Genomic DNA, 21,586 nt, shown 5'->3' with positions numbered 1-21,586 from the left:
GTGTAACATTAGTTATCTTAGTAAGTAGAACAATGGTGTACGAGAAAATAAGATTGGGCCATAATTACGCATACATTAGGCCCACTACGATCCCCGGTTATCGTCTTCGACGGGTAAAAGATTCACGACGAACAGAAAACAAATTTATCTGCCGGTGTTGCCTTCAAACTCTCTTTGATCAGATCGACGCCAACTTCTAAACACAAATGGGAAACATGAGAATCTTGATCGTGGGTTTGGCTTGTTTAGCCTTTGTCTCCATTGTTAAAGCTCTATCTCATGAACCAGAACTTGGTTCGGCTCGTGTCGTCTTCCAGGTTCATCCCTCGTCTCCTCTTCTCTGCTAACTTTGAACCCTAGTGCTATTTCATGCCAATATTGGATATGATTGTGGTTAAAAGAAACTTCATTGTGAATTTCTGATTTATAGTCTTCAGGATCAAAATCTCAATTTGAATTTGTGTAAAATCGATTTCAGTTTTCTTTCACTTTCTACACAAATTTATGTTCTAGGAACTTGAAATTTGTTAATGGTATGTGGAATGGATGATAATGGTTGTGCAGACTAGTTATGGAGATATCGGTTTCTATCCCACTGCTGCACCGAAGACAGTGGACCATATCTTCAAGCTTGTTCGTTTAGGAGGCTACAACACTAATCATTTCTTCAGGGTATATGACTTAAAGGCTCAAGCTTTGATTTGATTTTGTATCTTTAGCCACTTTTTTGGAAGAAGGGTTTGAGTGTGAGTCATTTTGCAGGTTGATAAAGGTTTTGTTGCGAATGGACGATCAGCTCCAATGAATGAGGAGCAAAGGAAAGAAGCTTAAAAGACAATTGTGGGAGAGTTCAGTGATGTCAAGCATGTGAGAGGTACTCTTTCCATGGGATGGTATATATTTTTCGAACTTGTGTAGCTTGGTTTGTTTCTATGTTTTCTATGGATGTCCCTTTTTTTTGGTGTTCATGTCTTTATGATGAAGATTATGGCTAGGTGACGTTTTGCCTCTCCGTGGTTTTGTTTTTGTTCAGTAGATATGGCACAATCTTCGTTTTCGATGCGTCTTGGCAATGATCCTCATCTTGATCGCCAGGTCAGATTGCTAATTCAGTGCCGACTGATGAGCACAGGAACGAAGCTGATAAGACAATATTTTGAGATCTCAGTGATACTAAGTATGTGAGATATACTCTTTCCATGGGAATGTACGTATCTTTAGATCTTTGTGAGTAGCTCGGTTTGTTTATACGTTTTCTATGAATGTCCCTCCTTTATTGTGTTCGTGTCTTTATGGTGAAGATCATTTCAAGGTGATGTTTGCCTCTCTGTGTAGATATGATGATCCAAACAGTGCACAATCTTCATTTTTGATGCTTCTTGGTGATGCTCCTCAATTTTTAAGAAGACTAGTAATAAGACTGGCGGTATTCAACGGTATGCTGCGTTTGGTAAAGTTACTAAAGGAGATGAAACATCAAGGAAGCTAGAAGAAGTTCCCACTCGCCGAGAGGGGATTTTCATAATGGTATGTCTCCAAGACAACTAGCCTTCTAAGGCCGGGTTTTTAATCGTTGTAAATAGCACTCGAGATTTTTTTCAGCTTTGGTAATTCTTTTACCTTCTCTTTTGCAGCCAACGGAGCAGATCAACATACTATGACGACGGTGAATATTTCTGATAAGTTCTTCCCCTAAAATTTGATGCTGACAACTAAGAATCTGTATTAGTACTCTTAATCAAACAAGCAGAGATCCATTTACATGGAGAATTCACAGGTTTAGTTCGTATAATCTTGTTTCTCAGACACTAAAATGGAGAGCTGTGAAGAAGAGAGATCTGTCCTGAAAAGAAGGCTTCAAGCATCTGTTGTGGAGGTCGAAAGACAGGTGACTGAAATGTCTATAGATAACGTTTCGATGATAAAGCTCCACATTTTGTATTAAAAAAAAATCAAAACAATCATGGTCCCTTGTGTCTTGACAGAGATTGAAGTGCTGCTTCCCGTGAATGAAGTTATGAAGATAAGAATTATTCAACAAAGCCTTTAACGAACACAAAGGTTGATTGGTGTGTCTAGTAAAAACTCAGAATGCTAGACAGATTTTGAGTGTGAGAGATTGTTGTTAATTAACAGTGTAAAATAGTTTGAGACATTAAATCATGGTTTGTTTCCTTCATTATCTGCAAAATCCTGTTTTCACCGGGACAAAATCCCAGGTTCTGAGCACCAAATAGTCAAATTCTGATTTAGTGAAATAAGCTAGCTCGGATCGGAGGAAATAGCAACAATACGTGTGCTCTGCTTTTGTGCTCTTCCATAAATAAAAAAAACAAAGCATTTCCATATGAGAAATTGTTAAAAATGCCCATTTTTCAATATCCCTTTTCAAAAATGCTTCATTTGAGAGTCCATTTTTAAGTTTGTCTTTTTTAAATTTTTAATGACCATTTTACCCTTTTTGAACAAATTAGGTCCACAAAATACAAAATATTTTTTGGCGGGAAAATTGATCCCGCAATTTTTCCCGCCAAAACACTTGTAAAAACCTTTAAAATACCTTGTAAAATTTTTCCCGCCAAAAATTTTTTTTGCGGAAAAAGTGATTCCGCAATTTTTTTGGCGGGAAAAATTTACAAGGTATTTTAAAGGTTTTACATAGTATTTACAAGTGTTTTGTAAGGTTTTACAATGTATTTTAAAAGGTTTTACAATATACTTATAAGGTTTTATAAGATATTTATAACTTGTAAAACCTAAAAAACTTGTAAAACCTTATAACTTGTAAAACCTTATAAAATAGCTTATAAAATCTTATAATATCTTATAAATACCTTATAAATACGTTGTAAAACCTTTTAAAATACATTGTAAAACCTTATAAATATCCTGTAAAAAACCTTTAAAATACCTTGTAAATTATTTTCGCCAAAAAAATTGTGGAATCACTTTTCCCGCAAAAAAAAATTTTGGCGGGCAAAAATTTTACGGGAAAATTTTACAAGGTATTTTAAAGGTTTTACAAGTGTTTTGGTGGGAAAAATTGCGGGATCACTTTTCCCGCCAAAAAATATTTTGTATTTTGTAGAGCTAATTTTGTTATATTTTCTTATATATTTGTGATATCTTTTATTAAAAGAAGGGTAATTTAGTCATTTTGTACATAAAAAGAGGTATTTTTAAAAATGAACAGCCAAATGAGGCATTTTTGAAAATGGGTATTGAAAAAGGGGCATTTTTGTGAGTCTCCCTTTCCATATTTCCATATTAATTTGTAAGAAATTTGTTTTTCTGCTTCACTTTAAAAAAAAAAAATTGGTGAGTGAAAAGAAATTTAAAAAGTATTAGATATAAACATGTACATATTAATATTGTGTGTGTGTGTGTGTTTTTTTTTTCTCTTTCTAGATTAGCAAAAAAAATCCAACCTTTTTAGAAATACATAGGCAAATTAGTATATCTAACTTTTTTTTCCGGTTAGTTTTCCTATTTAATTGATGTGTATTTTATTTTGGTATCATCAAATTGGTTTTTGTAATTTAAAAATGTGTGTGTTAAAAAAATTAAGCGGATATTTTTAACGATCTGAAAACCGACATTAAACGATTTTTTTTTGTTGAAAGATAAAAAAAAAAGTGTAGGGTAGAAAATAGAAATTTATGTATTTAAATAGAAGATAAAATTAATTAAGGTAGAAATAGATAAAACAATTATTATAGTGTATGTTTATGGAATATTGTTTTCTACAAGGTAAAAACCCAAGAATAAATACACATGAACTAAATAAGGGAAAGGAACAGTAAAAAGGAAAAAAAGAAAGAAAATACCTTTTATGATGGGCTTAGAAGTAACATAATGGGCCTGGGTTTCAGCTGGCGTACGGAAAACGGAAAGAGATAGAAAGAGTCGAAAAACCTAGGTCTTTCTCTTCTCACTCTTCTCTTATATGTACTGTGTCTGACTCGACCTGCAAATCAAAAGCGCCTTTCACTTCCTCGCTCGTCTTTCTATATCTATCTCAAACCCTAACGATCTTCGTCCCTAAGTAACGATCTTCCATTTTCTTCTGTAAACAAATATGATCCTCTCGACTCTCTACGTTTATTAGGTCGCGATTTTAACCTAATAATCTCTCCGCTTTGATTTTTTCCTTTCTCTGTTAGGTTTTTCTCTCCCTGTAGAATCATCTATCATGACTGGAGGAGAGTCTGCAAAAGTAAACATAACTTGCAATGACTCAGTTGTTGAAATCCTTGATCCTTGTTCACTAGCTAAAGTATCCAGAAAGATTTCAGAAATTGTTAAGAAATCATCCGATTCCAAAATCTTTTGTACTCTGGATGTCTCTAGTGAAATCATGAGGAAGCTTGTTACCTATTGCGTGAAGCGCAACTATCAACCCGAATCTGATCCCGACAAACCCTTCTCCACTGAGGATGAGAAGTGGATCCGCGAGGAATTCAGCAAAGAAGAAGAAGATCCTAAGAAGCTCTTCGACCTTTACAAGGTATGTGCTTATCGGATTTTCATTTATAGGACACTCTTAGGTTTTGGATTACATTTTTTTGCTTTCTGCTATATTATCGGGTTATTGCTCAAATTTCATGGATTTGTACACCTATGTGGTGTGTAGGCTTCGGAGTACCTTCGATTTCTACACCTAAGTGCTCTGATCAGAAGGATGGGGATGAAGAACAGTATATTCTTTGATCTTATTCACGATCATTCAGAACAGAATATTAAGAAAGGAGGAATTCCGGAATTAATGGCCGAGACATATCGAAGCGACCTACAGGCAATTCTAATGCTATTATGAATTTGTTTTGTTTCTCTTTACAAGATTATTAAGGAATTTACTCCTGATTTACTATTTTAAATTTGCAGAAAGCCAAAGCAAAGGAAGAAAACCTTGCTAAAAAGGCTCGTAACGATGCCAAAGTGGCTCGTAACGAGAAAAGGGCGGAGGTGAAGCTTCGTAACAAGAAGCACCTGAAACAAATTAAGCCTTTCCTTGAGGTACAAATTAAAATTACAATGGGCATGGCTATAATCTTCCTGCGGCGGATGGCTTCACATCTTTCCAATATTGATTGCGTTGCCATTTCTATTTCAGCGCTTGATCCCCAAGCTTGACGATCAGAGCTATATGGGTTTTGCCTTAGCTTCCAAGGCGTGTTCTCCTTTGGCCAGTGACATTCAAGCGCGTAGGTGTCTCCCTCTTCCGGAAACCGGGTCCAGGGGTATAGAATTTACAACGTCCGATAAAAAGACTTGTTCGCCCAACAAAGAGGTAATTGCTTTGAGTGGGTATCTCAGAGCCACTCTACTCCTTAAAAGTGAGCAAGTTGAGGCGGGATCTCCCGTGAAGTTTAAGGTTCCTTTCACAATGGCAATCTTCAGAAGGATCACCAGATTCTGCACGTTGCACGCCAAAGCAACCAATCCTTCCGAGAAATGGTTTGCTGAAGTTTTCTTAAAAAAGGAGGATGATTCCAAGAGCCTCTTGGATCTTGGCGAGGTCTGTTCCCTCCATTTGGTTTCCCAAATTTGTGTCTTTTCCTTTTCATATCGATAATTTGTTGAATCATCTCTTTTAGGCCGCTCTGTACTTGAATATCCGCATCCTTGTTGATTTGATAGCATCGACTGTTGTGAAGAATATCAACAGCAAAAAGGTCTCTGAGATGCGTGCTACTCTTCACATCGAGAACGACTTCACCGATTCAACTTTTGAAGAATTGGAGAGGCGACGGACACATGGTGACTGGTTTTTTGCTGCTGATCCACTTCCATTTACACCCTGATAGGAAGAATCAAAGGGGAGTTGGTGACTTAAAAAAATGACTATCTAGTGTGAACACGATTAATATCTTCTTTGTTGTTTTGAATTGCTTGTTTTCATTCTGCATATTATTTCTTTTCAAGGTACGTACGTTGCTGTCTTTAAAAAAAAAAAATTATTTTAGTGAATGGTGGCGTGAAGCCGTGAAGACTTAATATTTTCTTTGTTCTTGTTTGTTTCGAATTTGAATTCCAAAATTTACAATCCCACACGATTTTTTACACCACTAGGTGACTGAGTTTACACATGTTATTTTGAAAAGTGGATTAAGTGATTCTCTCTCTCTCTCTCTCTCTTTTATAGTAATAACTTTGTACCTTATATATTTCCAGTTGTATTAGTCGTCTCTCTTCACTCTCTATTTAGTTATACAACTTGGTAGCAAATCATCTTAATACATTTTTTTTTTAAAATAGTTGTAAGGTATCAAGGTATTATTTAATAACATTTCTTTGACTTTTACGAAGTATATGTAGCATATTGGCTATGCAAATAAACACTTCATGTGTCACGATCTGGTCACCGTGGAAAACAAAACAAATATGGCTAGAAAGTTCATATAACAATAATGATTGTATCTTATTTTTTATTTTTTTCCCAAAGTGATCATTTTCTATTGAAACAACAAAGGTTCGTCGACTCGTCGTGACCCACAAGCATGACAGCCTACTAAGCTATTACAAGAGTTGGATTATCCCACTGAATACTGACAATCCCTGCTTCTCCTACTCCAAAAGTATCCAAGGTTATCAGACATTCTCCTACAACGCCTTGATCATTCACTTTTACTTCAATGATCTCACCTTAAGATAACAAAAGATCAGTAGGAGACTACTACACAATTTAGGAAGTGTGGGATTTATAATACGCGGCCAAAAGAATTTAGTTTGTTTGCATTTATCTTTATCAGAAAGTTTTTTTTGTCATATATAATCAAGTTTTTTTTTATTATCAGAAAGTTGATTATATAAGAACAGGAAATGTGGGATTGAGTCAAAATATTAATGGAAGTTGTAGTTTTGAGTCGGTTAGTAAATATTCTCACTATCCATTTGGAAATTATGATTGTATATTAAATTCTACCTTTTTCAGCTTTAATAAAAGGATTAGTTTCCTAATTAAAAACTTTAAAGCCTCGATATTATTATTATTTGTTCACGTCACATAATGACACAACCCAAACAAAAGAAACAAGACTATAATTTAATGTCGATAAACAAAAGCAAGCCAAAGTTATGCTTTAGGTTGTGTTAATTGCCAATTGTACAAGAGATTTGTAAGGGGAAAAAGAAACAAACAAACAGATCATAGAAATGTCACGATATTATTAATACGTAAAACAATTAGAATTGTAATAACCAACGTGAGATTTAAATTTTTAATTCCTAATAATTCGTCTTTTCATACGCGCGTCTTTCGAGTGTCTGCGAGATAGAACTAAATATGACACAATAGTACATTAATGTGTAGAATTGTCAAGTCCAAGAAACGTTTGAGAAACAAAAAGATCATGAACATGTCTGTACATGTCATATATAGAACAATGACACGATAGTACGTAAGAATCCGTCATAAATCTCACTATTTGTTTCGTGGTCTCAGACACTCCATGTAATTGCCTAACTAGACTCTTGGATCGCCATGGGAGATTAATTAGTGACATGTATAACTGAAAAATATTTCTTGCTTGGCAATTTTGAATATGATTAGCTAGAAGAATCAGATAATTACTGAGAAAATATAACCGCGCCCATTAAAAGTACGTTAAAAGTCCCCTAGCTAGTCGTTAGATACCACTTGATGCATGGTTCAGTGCTGGCATTTCTCTAGCTAGTGTGGAGAAGAAAAGTCATGCTTGCCTTGTCAATTTCGACCTAGGGCCCGTCATGGTGATGACTGCGTCTTATCAATATATATATCAATAACTAAATAAGATTTTCGCTTGTTTCGAGACAACTTATCAATATTTTTTACTTAAATGGGGATAAAGCACAACGAGAGGCTAAATTAAAAAGCGAGCTCTAGAGATTCTTGCTTTCGCGCACTAAACAATGATTACGTAATATCGTTTGGCAAAAAAAAAAAAAAAAAAAGTAATATCAGCCTGTCAAAACCAAATTTTTTTTTAATTTTTTTTTATTTTAATTTATTCCCTTGCTTTTAGGATCTGAATAATAAATATGCGGTGGAAGCCCCCTTGGCCCATTGGTTGACCAAGGGTTAATTAATGCTTCTACACCAAGAGGTCTGGGGTTCGAGTCCCAGATATTGCGATTTATTAATAAATTTGCAGATTAAATGAGACAAGTGTGCAGGAAATCTCCAGCGAAGTACAATTATAGCCGTTCGCCAGGATTCTACGCAGAGAGAGAAGTGTCGTTAGGTCGTGGATCATTGAAGGTGTCCGTTCGCCAGGATTCTATGCAGAGAGAGAAGTGTCGTTAGGTCGTGGATCATTGAAGGTGTCCGTCAAGAGCATGGAGAAAGAAGTGTCGTCTGTCGTGGATCTAATAAGGGTCGGAAGGAATTGTCCGTTGTAGAATCGTCTATGTAACAGTTCTCATAATTTGCAATAAATAATAAATCTAGACGTCAAAAAAAAAAAAGAATAATAAATATGCGTTCAGATATACGTGAGCTAAAGATATCCTACCAATTTTTCATTTTCTTCCCAGATTAATTAATAGCTTTGTACATTATATATATGCAATGACGGAAAGCTGGTCTACTTGTTCGGGGTTCTCAGCGATGTTCGGATCTGGCGGGGAGGGGTTAGTTCCCAGTGTGTATGGTTACTAGGTTTGGGACATACATTGGTAGAGCCTGTCGTCTGAGGTGTTGAGCAGACCGGAAGATCCGTGACGGGTTCGGTGTGACGATGGCGAGGATCCGGCGCTGAAATCCGAAAGCTTTTGGCCATTGTTCCTCTCCGGAGTCTCTACCGCAATGTCGTTGGTTTTGCTTTCGCCGGAATTGCTTTATACTCCGATGCGTCAGGTCTTTCAGCAGGTACAGAGCCTCGCCGCCGGTGAAGATTAGGTCTTTGTTTCCCTTTTTTGTAACTGTGTTTCGTTTCTGTAAAGCCTATTAACTAAAAAAAAAAATGCGGAAAGCTTTTGAAAAATAAAGCCATCGAGAACGTAAATGGGAGATGTACTACTTAATCGATCAGATTCTGGGTATATAAAACTAGCTCGGTCATCAAATAATTGTGAAAGGCGAAACTAAATATGCATATATAGGGACATAAAAACGTTTGTGTTGGTCTAGGGTTTCAAATTTATGCTTCGAATTTGTTCTTTTAAGTATGAGTTTTTCCATAGGATTTGGTTCCCTAGTTGATTATCTCTTCAAACCCACTTTTTTTTTCTTTCTCTGTGATTTATTTGGTTGTCCTTGATGAATATATAATAAGACCATCAGCAGCAGTTGCAAATGTGTTTGTGTGAATGTAAATATTTTTTTAGTATTATAATTTAAAGTAGAAGAGAAAAGAGAAAGAGAAAGAAAGAGAGAGATAGAGAAAAAAAGTGTTACACCCGAGTGTAAACTTACACCCGGATGTGAAGAGAGAGACAATTTTTTCGTTTTTTTAATACCTACACCCCAAGACTCACACCCACCTGCTTGCCCCACTGCACATGCTCTAATAAGTTTTCTTGCCTTTATTATTATACGTTGTTTAAATAAAGTAAGAAACAAGACAATGTCACTTCTTAAAAGAAAGCTAAAACCTGGTTTTGGGCAAGGAAATACTCCAACCAGAGTTGGTTTCTAGGATGTGTTTTCGATTTCTCATTGGTCTGATTGGACATCCACTACTCAATGTCGAGTCCTATGTTATCACGTACACTGTACATACTTGTAATTAACAGTGACCACAAAAAAAAAATAACAGTAATTGGTTATCAACTTCTTCTGACCGTAAAAATTGGTTAGCCATACAAGTGAAACACCACTGACCTTCCCCAAGCTATCAACTTTGCCTTTGCTTCTCTGTTGATTTATTGAAATTTTAAAACACTTTTTCTCTTGTTTTTTTTTTAATGACATGAATTGAGGTAGGTAACAGTGAAGTATACATATAGATGTTTCTTGGTAGTGTTGAACACCAATTGACAATTGTGTATTTGAGTCAATAGATTGTTAAGTTGGATTTATATAAAAAAGAAACAAAGAGCTAGAAGGAGAAAATTAATTATAACTTCGGGTAAACCAAGGAAACATCCAAAATACTTATTACCATAAGGTTTATTTCATTAGGCAAATATACTCAAAATGTTTTGCTGATAACTGACTACTGCATGGATCCTGGAGTTATCTCCCTAATACGTGTGTGTGCGTGTGTTTGAATAGTTGCAATTTGCAAACTATTCGACTTATATCATTTCTGACGCTTTATTTGTTTCTTCACGAGTACGTACGTTAGGCATGGAAACATAGGTCACTATTCTTCTGGTCTTGGATTAGTTCCTTCAGTCTCATCTTATGTTATTGAAGTTTGGGTGATTAGAAGTTACTAAATATTGAGTTTAATAGCAATGTCCCTCCTGATCCCATGTGTTACGCCAATTCCCTTACTTACCTTACATTTTTCTATGAATCTTCTAGTTTGTATCATCTAACTAGCTAGAAAGTAAGATTCAAATGTGAATTTTTCTAATTATTTACGTAGCTTATTTTTCTTAACTAATAAACTCACTAATTATACAAAGATTAGAAAAGTATACATGCATCGATTTGGACAAGGAGGGAGTGCGAGCTCTAGCAGAAGAGAAGTCATATATGTTTGTAAATACTAAATAGTAAGAGTTTAAATAATTAATATTAATAACAAAAGTTTAAATAATTAATATAAATAACAAAAGTTTAAATAATTATTGATTGATGTAGAATGAATCTTCCTCAGTTCCTCTCACACCTATAAGGCTATAACAAAAGTTATTTTCTTGTCAATCAGATAAAAAAAAAAAGAACAAGCGAGTTTTGGTTTTCGAGGACTAACTAAATTAATCATGATGACTTTTGTATTATTATCTTTATATATATATATAAAGATATATATAAACTGATGTGAGGCCATCTAGACTGAGCAATTATTGTTTTGTCTTTGTATATTAATTATTTAAGTTGGAAAAAAAGATTCTGTCAGTTAGATTGAGAAAAAAAAAAAACAGAATTAATCTTGGCCGTATGATCAGATCTTTGGGCTTTTACACGGAATTTTTTTGCCTAAACCCTAAATGACCCACCACATGCTCATCCCTAAACCCTAAAAAATCTTTATATTTTTGCCTAAACCCTAAAAATCTTTATATTTTTGCCTAAACCCTAAATGACCCACCACATGCTTTTCTAATCATCAACTAGATCCTGATCCGCACGTACGTGCGGGGTTTCATATTTTAAGAAATATGTTATATAAAATTTATATTCAATTTAGTTTTTTAAGTAGTATTTAAAGAAATTGTTTTTTGTTTTGTAGTGAATTAGATAATAGATAATAGTGTAGACTATAGATATTCAAAAAAAAAAACTAATATTACATGATGTGGTTTCGGGTCTGGAAGATTACGGGTTTTGGCCCAGAATCTCCTAGTATCAAAATAAAATAATAATTAAATAATAATGTAGACTATAGATATTAGAAAATTGATTGCAAAATTATATTATGAGTTTTAAATAAACTCTGGTGCACAAACGTTTTCAGTTTGATTAGTTATAAATTTTGAATACAAAGATAAGTAAATAAAAGATTTTTATTTACATCATTCTAAGTGTTTTATATAAATTAATAATTTGGTATTGGTGAATGATAAATAATTTGGACAATTGCAGATTTCAGGCCTGTAATTGTTATAACAGAAATTTTGTTTTTTCAGAATATTTTATTTTAAAATGACTAAAATTATTTATTTAGTAATGCAATATTATTGTTTATAAAATTATGTTTGGGCTGAAATACATATAGACCCAATTCCTAAGACTCTTGAACACATTTTCTCTATTTGATATATTTTTTGTATTAAATATATTACTGAATTTTATTTTATTTTTATTTGGACAGATAAATGTTTTAACAACTCTTGTCTTATAGCAAATAAAGAATTTTAAACCCCTGGTTGGCTAAAAAAATATTCAGCCTATATAGAATCAACAAAATCTTTGGTATCTTATTACTAAAGGATTGGCATTCTAAATTTCCAATGGATTGATTATATAGATGTCATGTGTCTCATTTGGAAATTTACTAATGAAAAATAATCAGAGAGAATTGACCGCAAACCACAAAACATAGTAAATCACACTTGAACTGAATCTAAAACCATGAATTAGTAGCTTTAGTTTAGACTTTAGACAATATAATATCATGAATTTAAGATTATTAAGTATATTACGTAAGGTTCGATCTTACTTCTAATATGACACTGCAACATTTTCCACACTAATTGTAGATACTTTGTTTTTCGGTGCATTGATATTGTTTGACAAAATTGTACATAACGATGCACCTTGGAAAAATGAAATGGGACACCAACCAAAAGTATAAAATAGAGTAAAACTTTTACACTTTATGATTCAACCAAATCAACTTTACAAAACCCACTTAACCTACAAAAAACACAACACACAGACTAATGAATGAATTAAAAAAAAAAAAAAAAAAAAAAAAAAAAACTCAAAGGAAGCAACTTTATTTTTATTCTTTCTCTCACAGAAAGCTCATCAGAAATTATCTCCCCTTTGTTTCGTTGATGTGTTTTCTCTTCTAATCTCTGGTGAAGGGAGACAAGAAAATCAAAGATATAGAACAAAGGATTTATAAGACATAGCAGAGGTAAGAGATACAAATCTTTTCTTCATCTATGGCTGCTATGACCGAGAAGGAAGCTATGGTAGATCCTTTTTTGGTCGAGGCTCTTCAGAATCCTCGCCATCGTCTCACCAGTTTAGTCAATTTTCTTTCTTACCCACGATTCGATTTTGCTTTCTCTCTTTTTGGTTTGATCTGATTTTGGTCATTTCCCTTTCGTGGTAGTGTGCTAGGGTTTCATAGAATTGGGGGGGGGGGGGGACAATTATTAGTTTCTCTAATCCTCGATCATTTTTTGGGGTGTTTGGTTCAATTCTATGGTTTATGCTTTGGTGATTAGGGTTTGATTAGATCCATGACTATTAACAATCCTCTTGATTGCTCTATGACCCAAATCATAGTCACTTGTATTTTTAGCTCAATCAGAATCCTCATGATCACGATTGTTTCATAGGCAACATGAACATTGAAGCTTGAGTATTCAAATCACTCTTATTTGCATAACCGTTTGGCTGATGTGATCCTCTCTAAGCTCGTTTGCATATTTATAAGTCTCTTATCCTCTAGTTTCAACACTTTCTTTTTATGTTGAATTTTAATTTTTCTATCTACAAAAGATTCTCTTAAAATGTGGTTGATGGTGATAAAAAAGTTGTTTTTTTTGTTGGTTGGTGTAACTTTTAGTTTTGTGGATGGAGATTGATATACAGAAGTTCTTTCAAAACCCTGAGCAACTTCAGTTAGAATTCCTGCCTTTTCCAACATCGTACATGCGTTTTGTTGCACATCGAGTTGCTCAGCATTATGTTATACATTTTAAACACATGTTTGATTGCCCTGTAAGTATAAAATTTTCCACAATACTGCACTCCAGATTTGATGAACCTATGAAGCATGTTCACTTGTTGTTTCTTAATAGTAGTATGAATCAAAGTACCCTATATTGAAGAGAATAAAATCGTGTTAATAATAGGATCTTTTAATGATAATTATAAGACTGTAAAGAGTATAAGATTTAGTGAAAATCGAATCTATACTTACATATGTATAAGAGTGAATCATTTCCATTGTTTTCTCAGTGTATTGTGTGTATTGAGACCACATATGCATGATTTTAACTTGGATTCTCCATCCTGTTTTGAAAGGTTTGATGTTAGCAAGATCGGTCGATGCAAGCTGTGCTGCCATATTCTTTGAAGGAACAGGAAGAGAAGAGTTCTCGCTTTAAAAGGTGAGTGAGTATCTTCTACGGCATTTCACATCCTATATTTATAGTAATTCAAAGTCGGCTACATATTTTTTAGGGTTTAGAAAATCATATCAAAGAGAATATTTGCGAATAAAGATTGTTAAGGTATATGCGTCAGTTGTTCCGATTTGAATTAAAAGATTTTGATATTTTTGGTAACGAAAAACCGTTTAAGTGATTAAATCAAATTTGAATTTATTGATTTTGATATTTTTGGTAAAAAAAGTAATAACTGGATTCGAATATAAAGAGATTTGTTCTTATTTACTAATCACAATATATGGAATTTGCTTATTATAGAAATATATTTTAAGTTATTGAATCTAATTTGTTCAAACTTCATATTTCTGCAGATCTCAAACATAAGTTTGCGAGCATAAGAAAGACCTTTATCTCCTAAGCCCATTAAGATGACACTCGCAATTATTATTGATCCAAATCCCCACGTTTCAGGATCCGCGTGTTTTACCAAATCACTATGGATCTAGATCCGGCCCGAAATCCAAGATCCGCGTTGAAGTGAGCATCAAATTGGCCATTTTACCCTCCGACGAAATCTTTTTAATTGTCTTAAAATGCAAAAATCTCAATGGCATCCTTTGTAATTATTTACACTTTATAAGGTTATTTATTATCCAATGTTTCCCAATTAATAGTATAGATATAATCATTTCAGTGAAAAAAAAAACGAGTGACCTCTAAGCTCCTATTTTGGTAAAATAAAGTAGATGTAAAATAAAGTAATCTGTCAAAGATCTTTAGCCCTTATGGTTATTGTTGACGATGCTGTTTAGCTCTTATTTTGGTAAAATGAAGTAGATGTAAGTGATTTGTCCAAGATCTTTCGCCCTTATGGTAATTGTTGACAATGATGTTTAGTTTTTATCTTTTGTTGATCTTATAATGATTGCACGCATGTTATCTTAATTTTTCACGCCAATTTACAACCAAGTCAACAAGATTCTGCAAGAGCTTGAGAAAATAATGGACTTAAATGCTTAGAAGTACAATAACAATATCAAACAGACAGATTTCGCCAGAGATTGAACACAAATGGCTCAATATCACATAACACAACCTTTCTTACTCATTTGATTCGCAGCTTAAACCAACACTAACTTAGGCTTCTCAAAATTCTTGGAATCAACATAGGTTCCGTTTCCTATATCAGTATATTGGAGCTGCACCATAAAAAAAAACCACAAAAGTGAATTCAAATAAGCTAATACCAAGTAACCTTATGTTCAAATATCACTGTAGAAGAGATGATACAATGCATACCTCCACCGATTGTTGCTTTAGGCAGCTTCTCTATTGAGTACTTGCGTCGTGTTGCATACATGATTGGTACACCAGGAATCTATAAACGAACAATAAGAAAGTTAACATCCAAGGATTCCAGCCATGGGTTTAAAAAAGCATATATATCAAACTAATATCTTTACCTTGCGAATCCTTCGCTTTAGATCTCTATCACAAGTAGCTACTATGAAGCATTTATGCTGATAAATTACAGAGGAAAGAAACAAACAGAAGATTAGACTACATGCATAAACAGAGCATCTTCTTAGAGAAACAGGACACAAAGGTAAACAAAACCGGAGCTGAGGCATTATCTGAGTAACTCTGTCAACGAGACAATCATCAGCATATGTCCCTTTGTGTACACAAGGTAGTCTTTCAAATCGTGGATCCTTTGCAATCCTAACCAAATTTAAAAGTAACCAATTAAGAATCAACAAAAATGATGCAATTCTACTGAAAAATCCTACTTTGAAGTCTAACAAAAGCTTTCACCTTAGAGCTACTGAGCTACACGATACTTCTGACCTAACTTCTCCAGCTCAGCCATGACACAGTCCGTGATACAAGGAGTGCCTTCAAATCCGAAACGATTGAATGGTTAACAAAGAGAAAGAATATTGCATAACTGTAAACTAAACATAGTTTAAGTAACTCACATTTTGCGTACAAACAGTCCATCATTCCCTTCTCAAGATCAATCTATAACATAAAACAGAAGAAACTAAGAAAAGATAATTTTGCACCATAAACAACAAGATTTCAATCAAGTCCACCAAGACAAAAAAAACTCAACCAAAATCGATCTCTGCTTTATCATGCACATTCCGATTACAGCTCTATATTAGATAATGCAATTAACTGGATTACCTTATTCTGGATAGAGAAGTTGATGAAATTGGTATCCACTCAAACCCGGTAATAAGGAGGAACCAAACTAGAGTTGTGAGAAAAGAAAAGCCCTGAAGGAACACTTGGACTGATACAAAAGACCACGAAAATCACAAATCAAAATCCAAAATTAACCCAAAAACTCACGAAAGCACAAAAAAGGGCTTATAGCTTACACGTTTCTTGGAAGTTCAGTGAGATCCTTCTTGTTTGGATTCAGAGCCTCCTCCTTGTAACTGAAGGTAAGTATCCATTAAGAAACCAACAAAAAAAAAAAATCAAATTTTCGAGGAAAAAGAATTGTTACTTACTCTTTCAACGCTTTGTGGCTTATTAATTTTTTCATTACAGCAAACTTTTGAGGTTTCTTTGATCTTCCCATCGTTGAAGCAAAGAGTAAAAACAACCCTTAGAAGGTGCAGAGAGAAATATGCTCTCTTTCGAAACAGAAGACAACGACCACTTTAGTTCTTCTTCCCTCAGATGCAAGAATCGAGCAGAGAGATTGAGAAAGATATTTGTTTGTTAAAATTAGGGGTTTGAGTCGTTTGACATTTTAACCAAACCAAACCGAACCGAACCACACCAAAGTAACGAACTGAACCGAGCTGATGTGGGCTCGGCCCATATACGGAGTTCTGTCTCTTACGGCGTCGGGACTCGGGCGTCTCTCTCTGCATAAACCGGCGATGCTGAAGGAAGCTGAGCGAGTAAAAATGGAGGATGATGAAAAACCACAGATGGCTATTCAAATTCAACCGGATGTTTCTGTCGGAAAGATTCTCTCATCAAGCGACACTGTTTCAGTTGGTGTCTCTGTTATCACTGGCTATCTCGGCGCGGGAAAATCCCCCGTAAGTCCTTTCCTTTCACTTATTTACGTGTTGGGTTTTGGATTTTGATTTTTTGATTGTGGTGTGTAATCTGGTTGATTTTGCTCCAGCTTGTGAATTATATATTGAACGGGAAACACGGGAAGAGAATAGCTGTGATTTTGAATGAGTATGGGGAAGAGATTGGAGTTGAGAGGGCTATGATTAACCAAGGAGAAGAAGGTGCCATTTTTGAAGAATGGGTTGAGCTTGCGAATGGCTGTTTGCTGCACTGTTAAGTAAAGTCTTGTTCAAGCCCTCGAGCAGCTTGTTCAGATAAAAGACAGGTGCTTTTTTTCTTTATACTGGTTCGAACTCATAACTTTTCAGCTCGTGAAATCCCCAAATTAATGGTCTTTGGAGAAAAGAATGCATATTTGATTTTAAGACTATCCGCTTTTGCTTTCTCAAATGCAGGCTTGATCATATATTGCTAAAGACAACAGGTTTAGTAAATCCGGCTCCATTGGCTTCTATTCTTTGGTTGGATGACCAGTTAGAATCAGAAGTCAAGCTTGACTGCATTGTTACTGTGAGTAGTGGACTCTTAAATCTGATTTACTTCTCCTTTGTTAAGCTTGACGTTGCTCTTATAGTTCTACTATCATCTTGTACATAGCAGAGGAATTAATATACATAGAATTGTGTTATCCACACTATTTTTAGGTCTATTCGTCATCTATAGCTAGTGATTCTTTCTTTTCTGGTTACCTCTTTGTAGCATATATGTCTCAAGTTGCATACTCTCTCCCTGGTCCTAGTAATTTAGTGCTCAGGCATTTATGTTTCTAATTACTTAGCTACTTGAACAGGTTGTGGATGCAAAAAATCTTCGTTTTCAGCTTAATTAGCGCCGTGACTCATCCTCGTTTCCCAAGGCTTTTAATCAAATAGCATTTGCGGTAATCATCTTGTGACACAACCAATGGGTACACTAACTTATAGTCTTCTGCATCTTACATCTCACCTCATTATGATGAGATTGTTTTATTCTTTATTGTAGGACACGATAATAATGAACAAGGTGGACTTGATTTCTCAAGAGGAATCTGATGAATTAGAGAAGGAGATTCATTCCATCAACTCGCTCGCCAATGTCATCCGATCTGTTAGGTGCCAAGTTGATTTGTCCAATATATTGAACTGCCAGGCATATGATTCAACTGTTAAGTCTCGGAAACTTCTCTTCTCTTCTTGATTACTATTTATGCTTTCGACTGTAAAAACTGAACTTTTTTCTCTGTTCACTGTTGAAATTAGCATGTTAGTCGTCTGGAATCCCTGCTGGAAGCAAATAAATCATTAACGACGACAGATCTTCACGACAGTGGAGTAAGGACACTATGCATCAGCGAACCGCAACCTATAAACCTCGATAAGGTAGCCAATTTATTGAACATTTAGTTAAGAAATAGTGTTCTTCGGGATACGCCAACTTGTTCTCGGTTTGACAGGTTCGTTTATGGTTGGAGGAAATTCTGTGGGATAAAAAATCGGAGATGTTGCAAGGCGGTGTTGAGCATTCAAAACTCAGACCAGCTGCACATGAGTAAGGTATTATGATCCTCAGAGTGTCCTTCACATTCTTGTTGGTTATTGAATATGCGCAGGCCGTTAGAGAGATATATGAGATAGTGCCAGCGCGAAAATGGAGCGAGGAAGAGAATCGAATCCAACAAAATAGTATGTATAGGTCATATCTCCTTTTTGCATCATACAGTAGTTAACATTATTGCTCCCAACACTCGTTTTCTCCCAGCTTACTGATTCAAGTAATTGAATATATTTACAGGAGACAAACTGGATGAAGAAGTTCTTAGAAGCGGATTAAGAGATTGCAGACCCTAAAAGGAAAACGCAAACTTGCAGTAACAACCAGATTGGTCTACCCTGGTTTTTTCCTATCTGCCGTTTAAGTCTTACCGTCATGCAGAATACTTTATATTAATCATTAACTTGATCAATTTTTGTATAATATATAACAACTGTGTAAGGTTATTAGGTGTTTCAATTAACGTCTTTACACTCCTGGTTTACCCTGTAAGCAAATCCAAAGGAAGAAGATTTATGCTCATGAAGAGCTTATTAAGATAGATAAATAAGTTAAGAAATAAGATATAGCTCATTGAACAAGAAATGTAAAAGAAGAAGAGAAATTTTAATTGAGTTTTGGATTGATTTTTTTCTATACGGAAAAGAGGGAGAGTTGCTCCAAATGGCAACTCTCTAGACATTAGTTACATGGGCTTCTTATGAGATTTTATCTTGGGCTTCTTATGGACCCTCTAATATACTAAATCCTGCATCATATCCGTGAAGACCCGACCCGGTTACATAAGATCCACATTATCACTTGGGTATGTAGGTCAAGTGCCTCATCGGTTATTTATACTTTTACTAGTCGCTAGAAATGAGCAAAAGCAAAGAGTAGACGGAGAGATTTTTAGGGTTTCGAAACAAGAGCGATGGCCGATGAGGCATTTGGCGGGTCTGACGAGTCTGCATTTATAAGTGCGTCTGGTAGCTACTTAGACATAGTTTGCAACGATGCCTGGGATGTTAAAATTGATCCGTGGTCCATGCGTCGAGTATCTGTCAAGATGTCTGACATTATTGATAAAACATATGAAGCATCCGATAACGAAAGCGATTATACCGTGGATGTCTCTAGCAACATCATGAGGAAGGTTGTTACCTATTGCGTGAAGCGCAACTATCAGTCCGAAGACGATCCCGATAAACCCTTCTCCACTGAGGATGAGAAGTGGATCCGCGAGGAATTCAGCAAAGAAAAAGATCCTAAGAAGCTCTTCGACCTTTACAAGGTATGTTCTTATCGGATTTTCATTGTAGGACTCTCTTGGGTTTTGGATGTGCTAGTTCTATAGTCTATTCTTCTCTAGTTATGAACCCAACATTGTTTTGCTTTCTGCTAAATTATCGGGTTATTGCTCAAATTTCATGAATATGAATCTTTCAAAGTTTTCGGCCCTTTGGTGTGTAGGCTTCGGTTTACCTTGGATTCCCACACCTACGTGATCTGATCAGAACGATCGGGATGGAGAACGAGATATTCCAGCGTTGTTTAGGAGATAATACAGACCGCATACGCAAGGAAAAGGAGAATGAAAGCTTTCTTGCAACTCATCAGAAAATACTGAGTTCGGTAAGGAGGTTCTTAATCTTGATTTGATTTGTTTCTCTTTACAAGATTATTAAGGAATTTAATCTTAATTCACTATTTTAAATTTCAGGTGGTTTTACCAAAACTTGATAACCAATCCCTGGTTCGTTTCGGGGCTTTGTGCAAGGGCGCCTCCAAAGTCGCTGAGCCCCTGATCATTTCCCGCGGCATCTTTTTGAACCATTTGATCCCAGAGCTCAACCAATACCGCCACAATCATATCCGCCTGGAGACACAGGTTATCTTGGTCAGCTCTGATGGGGTTAACTTTCCCATTACCGAAAGAGCTGCTCTTGAATCAACTGTTTTACGTGTTTTGATTGCGGAAAACTATGAGCATCTCCCAACTCGTCATGCTCCCAAGAAACAGCAGATCACCCACACTGTGCGCATCAACAACAAGATTCTCACGGAAGTCATTGCCTTCTGTAATTTAGCTTCTACAAACAAAGATGAGGCTATGGTGTGGGTAATTAAGTCTCTCGATTCATCTAGCAAATCTACACTTGGTCTCATCAAGGTTTGATTTTGGTGTGTTTATTTGCTTGATGTTATGTTAGGTTCTTCAAATATTGAATTAACCTTTGTTTTCCGAAAACATTTTTGCTTAGGCTGCGCAAGAGCTACAGATTGACGGGCTTCTTGACTGGATAGCTGATGAAATAGCTACTAAATTGAAGGCCCAAACAGTTGCACGGATCTGTCAGACTTTGGGCTTAGAAAATGAAGAAAGTGAAGAGGAGTACGAGCAAGTAGTAGGCTTATGCTATAACAGCGAGGAGGAGGAAGAAGAAAGCGAGAAGGAGGAGGACGACAAGGACGAGGATGAAGAAGAAGATGAGGTATCTGAAGAGTCTCCAAAATCTGACGATTCTGCAAAATGAGTTCATCTAGACTTAATCGCAAGATTAGAGAGATCGGTTGACTATCTGCAAATCCCTCTCTTTAATCTCTCTGTTTAATGTCTTGGTACTGCTTTTTTAAGTCTCTGCTTGTAGTTGACATTAAAATGTGAGGAGTTATTGCTTCTGCTCTTTTAAGTTTCTGCATGTTGTTGACATTAGTTATTGACTTATTGTCTTTAAAAAAATGACTATTAACACGATTAATATCTTCTTTGTTGTGAATTGAATAGCTTGTTTTCATTCTGCATATTACTCCCTCCGTTTCATAATATAATATAAGTCGTTTTGGAGAAAAAAATTTGTTTCTTAATATAAGTCGTTTTCAAGTTTCTATGCACTTTATATATTATTTTAATATTTTATAATTATTTATATTATGCAGTCTCTTTTATAATTGGCTGAACTTTTTAAAAGTAGATCTTCTTAATCAGCGTGTTTAAAGCTAAAACGATTTATATTATGAAACGGAGGAAGTATTTCTTTTCACTGTTTTGGAAAAGACTATTTAGTGAATGGTTCTACGGTAG

The 21,586-nt window shown here is 35.2% G+C and overlaps 2 protein-coding genes and 3 pseudogenes across 2 annotated transcripts; 4 read left to right on the top strand and 1 right to left on the bottom strand.

The window, feature by feature from the left end:
- The first annotated feature begins 91 nt into the window (after positions 1 to 91).
- On the top strand, positions 92 to 1,661 carry LOC9329544 (annotated as a pseudogene).
- Positions 1,662 to 3,937: 2,276 nt separating this feature from the next.
- LOC9326799 lies at positions 3,938 to 6,068 on the top strand. Its single transcript, XM_021011202.1, has 6 exons — positions 3,938 to 4,045; positions 4,164 to 4,507; positions 4,634 to 4,795; positions 4,885 to 5,016; positions 5,114 to 5,518; positions 5,598 to 6,068. The coding sequence occupies exons 2-6, from the start codon at positions 4,193 to 4,195 to the stop codon at positions 5,802 to 5,804; spliced, it is 1,221 nt and encodes a 406-aa protein (XP_020866861.1). The 5' UTR covers positions 3,938 to 4,045; positions 4,164 to 4,192; the 3' UTR covers positions 5,805 to 6,068.
- An 8,755-nt stretch (positions 6,069 to 14,823) lies between these two features.
- On the bottom strand, positions 14,824 to 16,589 carry LOC9329542 (annotated as a pseudogene).
- A 103-nt stretch (positions 16,590 to 16,692) lies between these two features.
- LOC9329541 lies at positions 16,693 to 18,998 on the top strand (annotated as a pseudogene).
- Positions 18,999 to 19,364: 366 nt separating this feature from the next.
- Positions 19,365 to 21,278, top strand: LOC9329540. Its single transcript, XM_002893433.2, has 4 exons — positions 19,365 to 19,795; positions 19,975 to 20,136; positions 20,225 to 20,674; positions 20,766 to 21,278. The coding sequence occupies exons 1-4, from the start codon at positions 19,436 to 19,438 to the stop codon at positions 21,036 to 21,038; spliced, it is 1,245 nt and encodes a 414-aa protein (XP_002893479.1). The 5' UTR covers positions 19,365 to 19,435; the 3' UTR covers positions 21,039 to 21,278.
- The last annotated feature ends 308 nt before the right edge of the window (positions 21,279 to 21,586 follow it).

The sequence above is a fragment of the Arabidopsis lyrata genome, assembly GCF_000004255.2.
Source record: "Arabidopsis lyrata subsp. lyrata unplaced genomic scaffold ARALYscaffold_1, whole genome shotgun sequence".
NCBI lineage: Eukaryota > Viridiplantae > Streptophyta > Magnoliopsida > Brassicales > Brassicaceae > Arabidopsis > Arabidopsis lyrata.
The sequence above is the reverse complement of the archived record's forward strand: the minus strand, read 5'-3'. Positions and strand labels throughout refer to the sequence as shown.

What these genes read in the sequence shown, in the direction of transcription:
- LOC9326799 (XM_021011202.1), top strand. Translation starts at nt 4,193, where the DNA reads ATGACTGGAGGAGAGTCTGCAAAAGTAAACATAACTTGCAATGACTCA. An exon ending in CATATCGAAGCGACCTACAG is followed by an intron (nt 4,796 to 4,884) that starts GCAATTCTAATG and finishes TTAAATTTGCAG; the next exon opens with AAAGCCAAAGCAAAGGAAGA. An exon ending in GCCTCTTGGATCTTGGCGAG is followed by an intron (nt 5,519 to 5,597) that starts GTCTGTTCCCTC and finishes CATCTCTTTTAG; the next exon opens with GCCGCTCTGTACTTGAATAT.
- LOC9329540 (XM_002893433.2), top strand. Translation starts at nt 19,436, where the DNA reads ATGGCCGATGAGGCATTTGGCGGGTCTGACGAGTCTGCATTTATAAGT. An exon ending in AGCTCTTCGACCTTTACAAG is followed by an intron (nt 19,796 to 19,974) that starts GTATGTTCTTAT and finishes TTTGGTGTGTAG; the next exon opens with GCTTCGGTTTACCTTGGATT. An exon ending in CTACACTTGGTCTCATCAAG is followed by an intron (nt 20,675 to 20,765) that starts GTTTGATTTTGG and finishes ATTTTTGCTTAG; the next exon opens with GCTGCGCAAGAGCTACAGAT.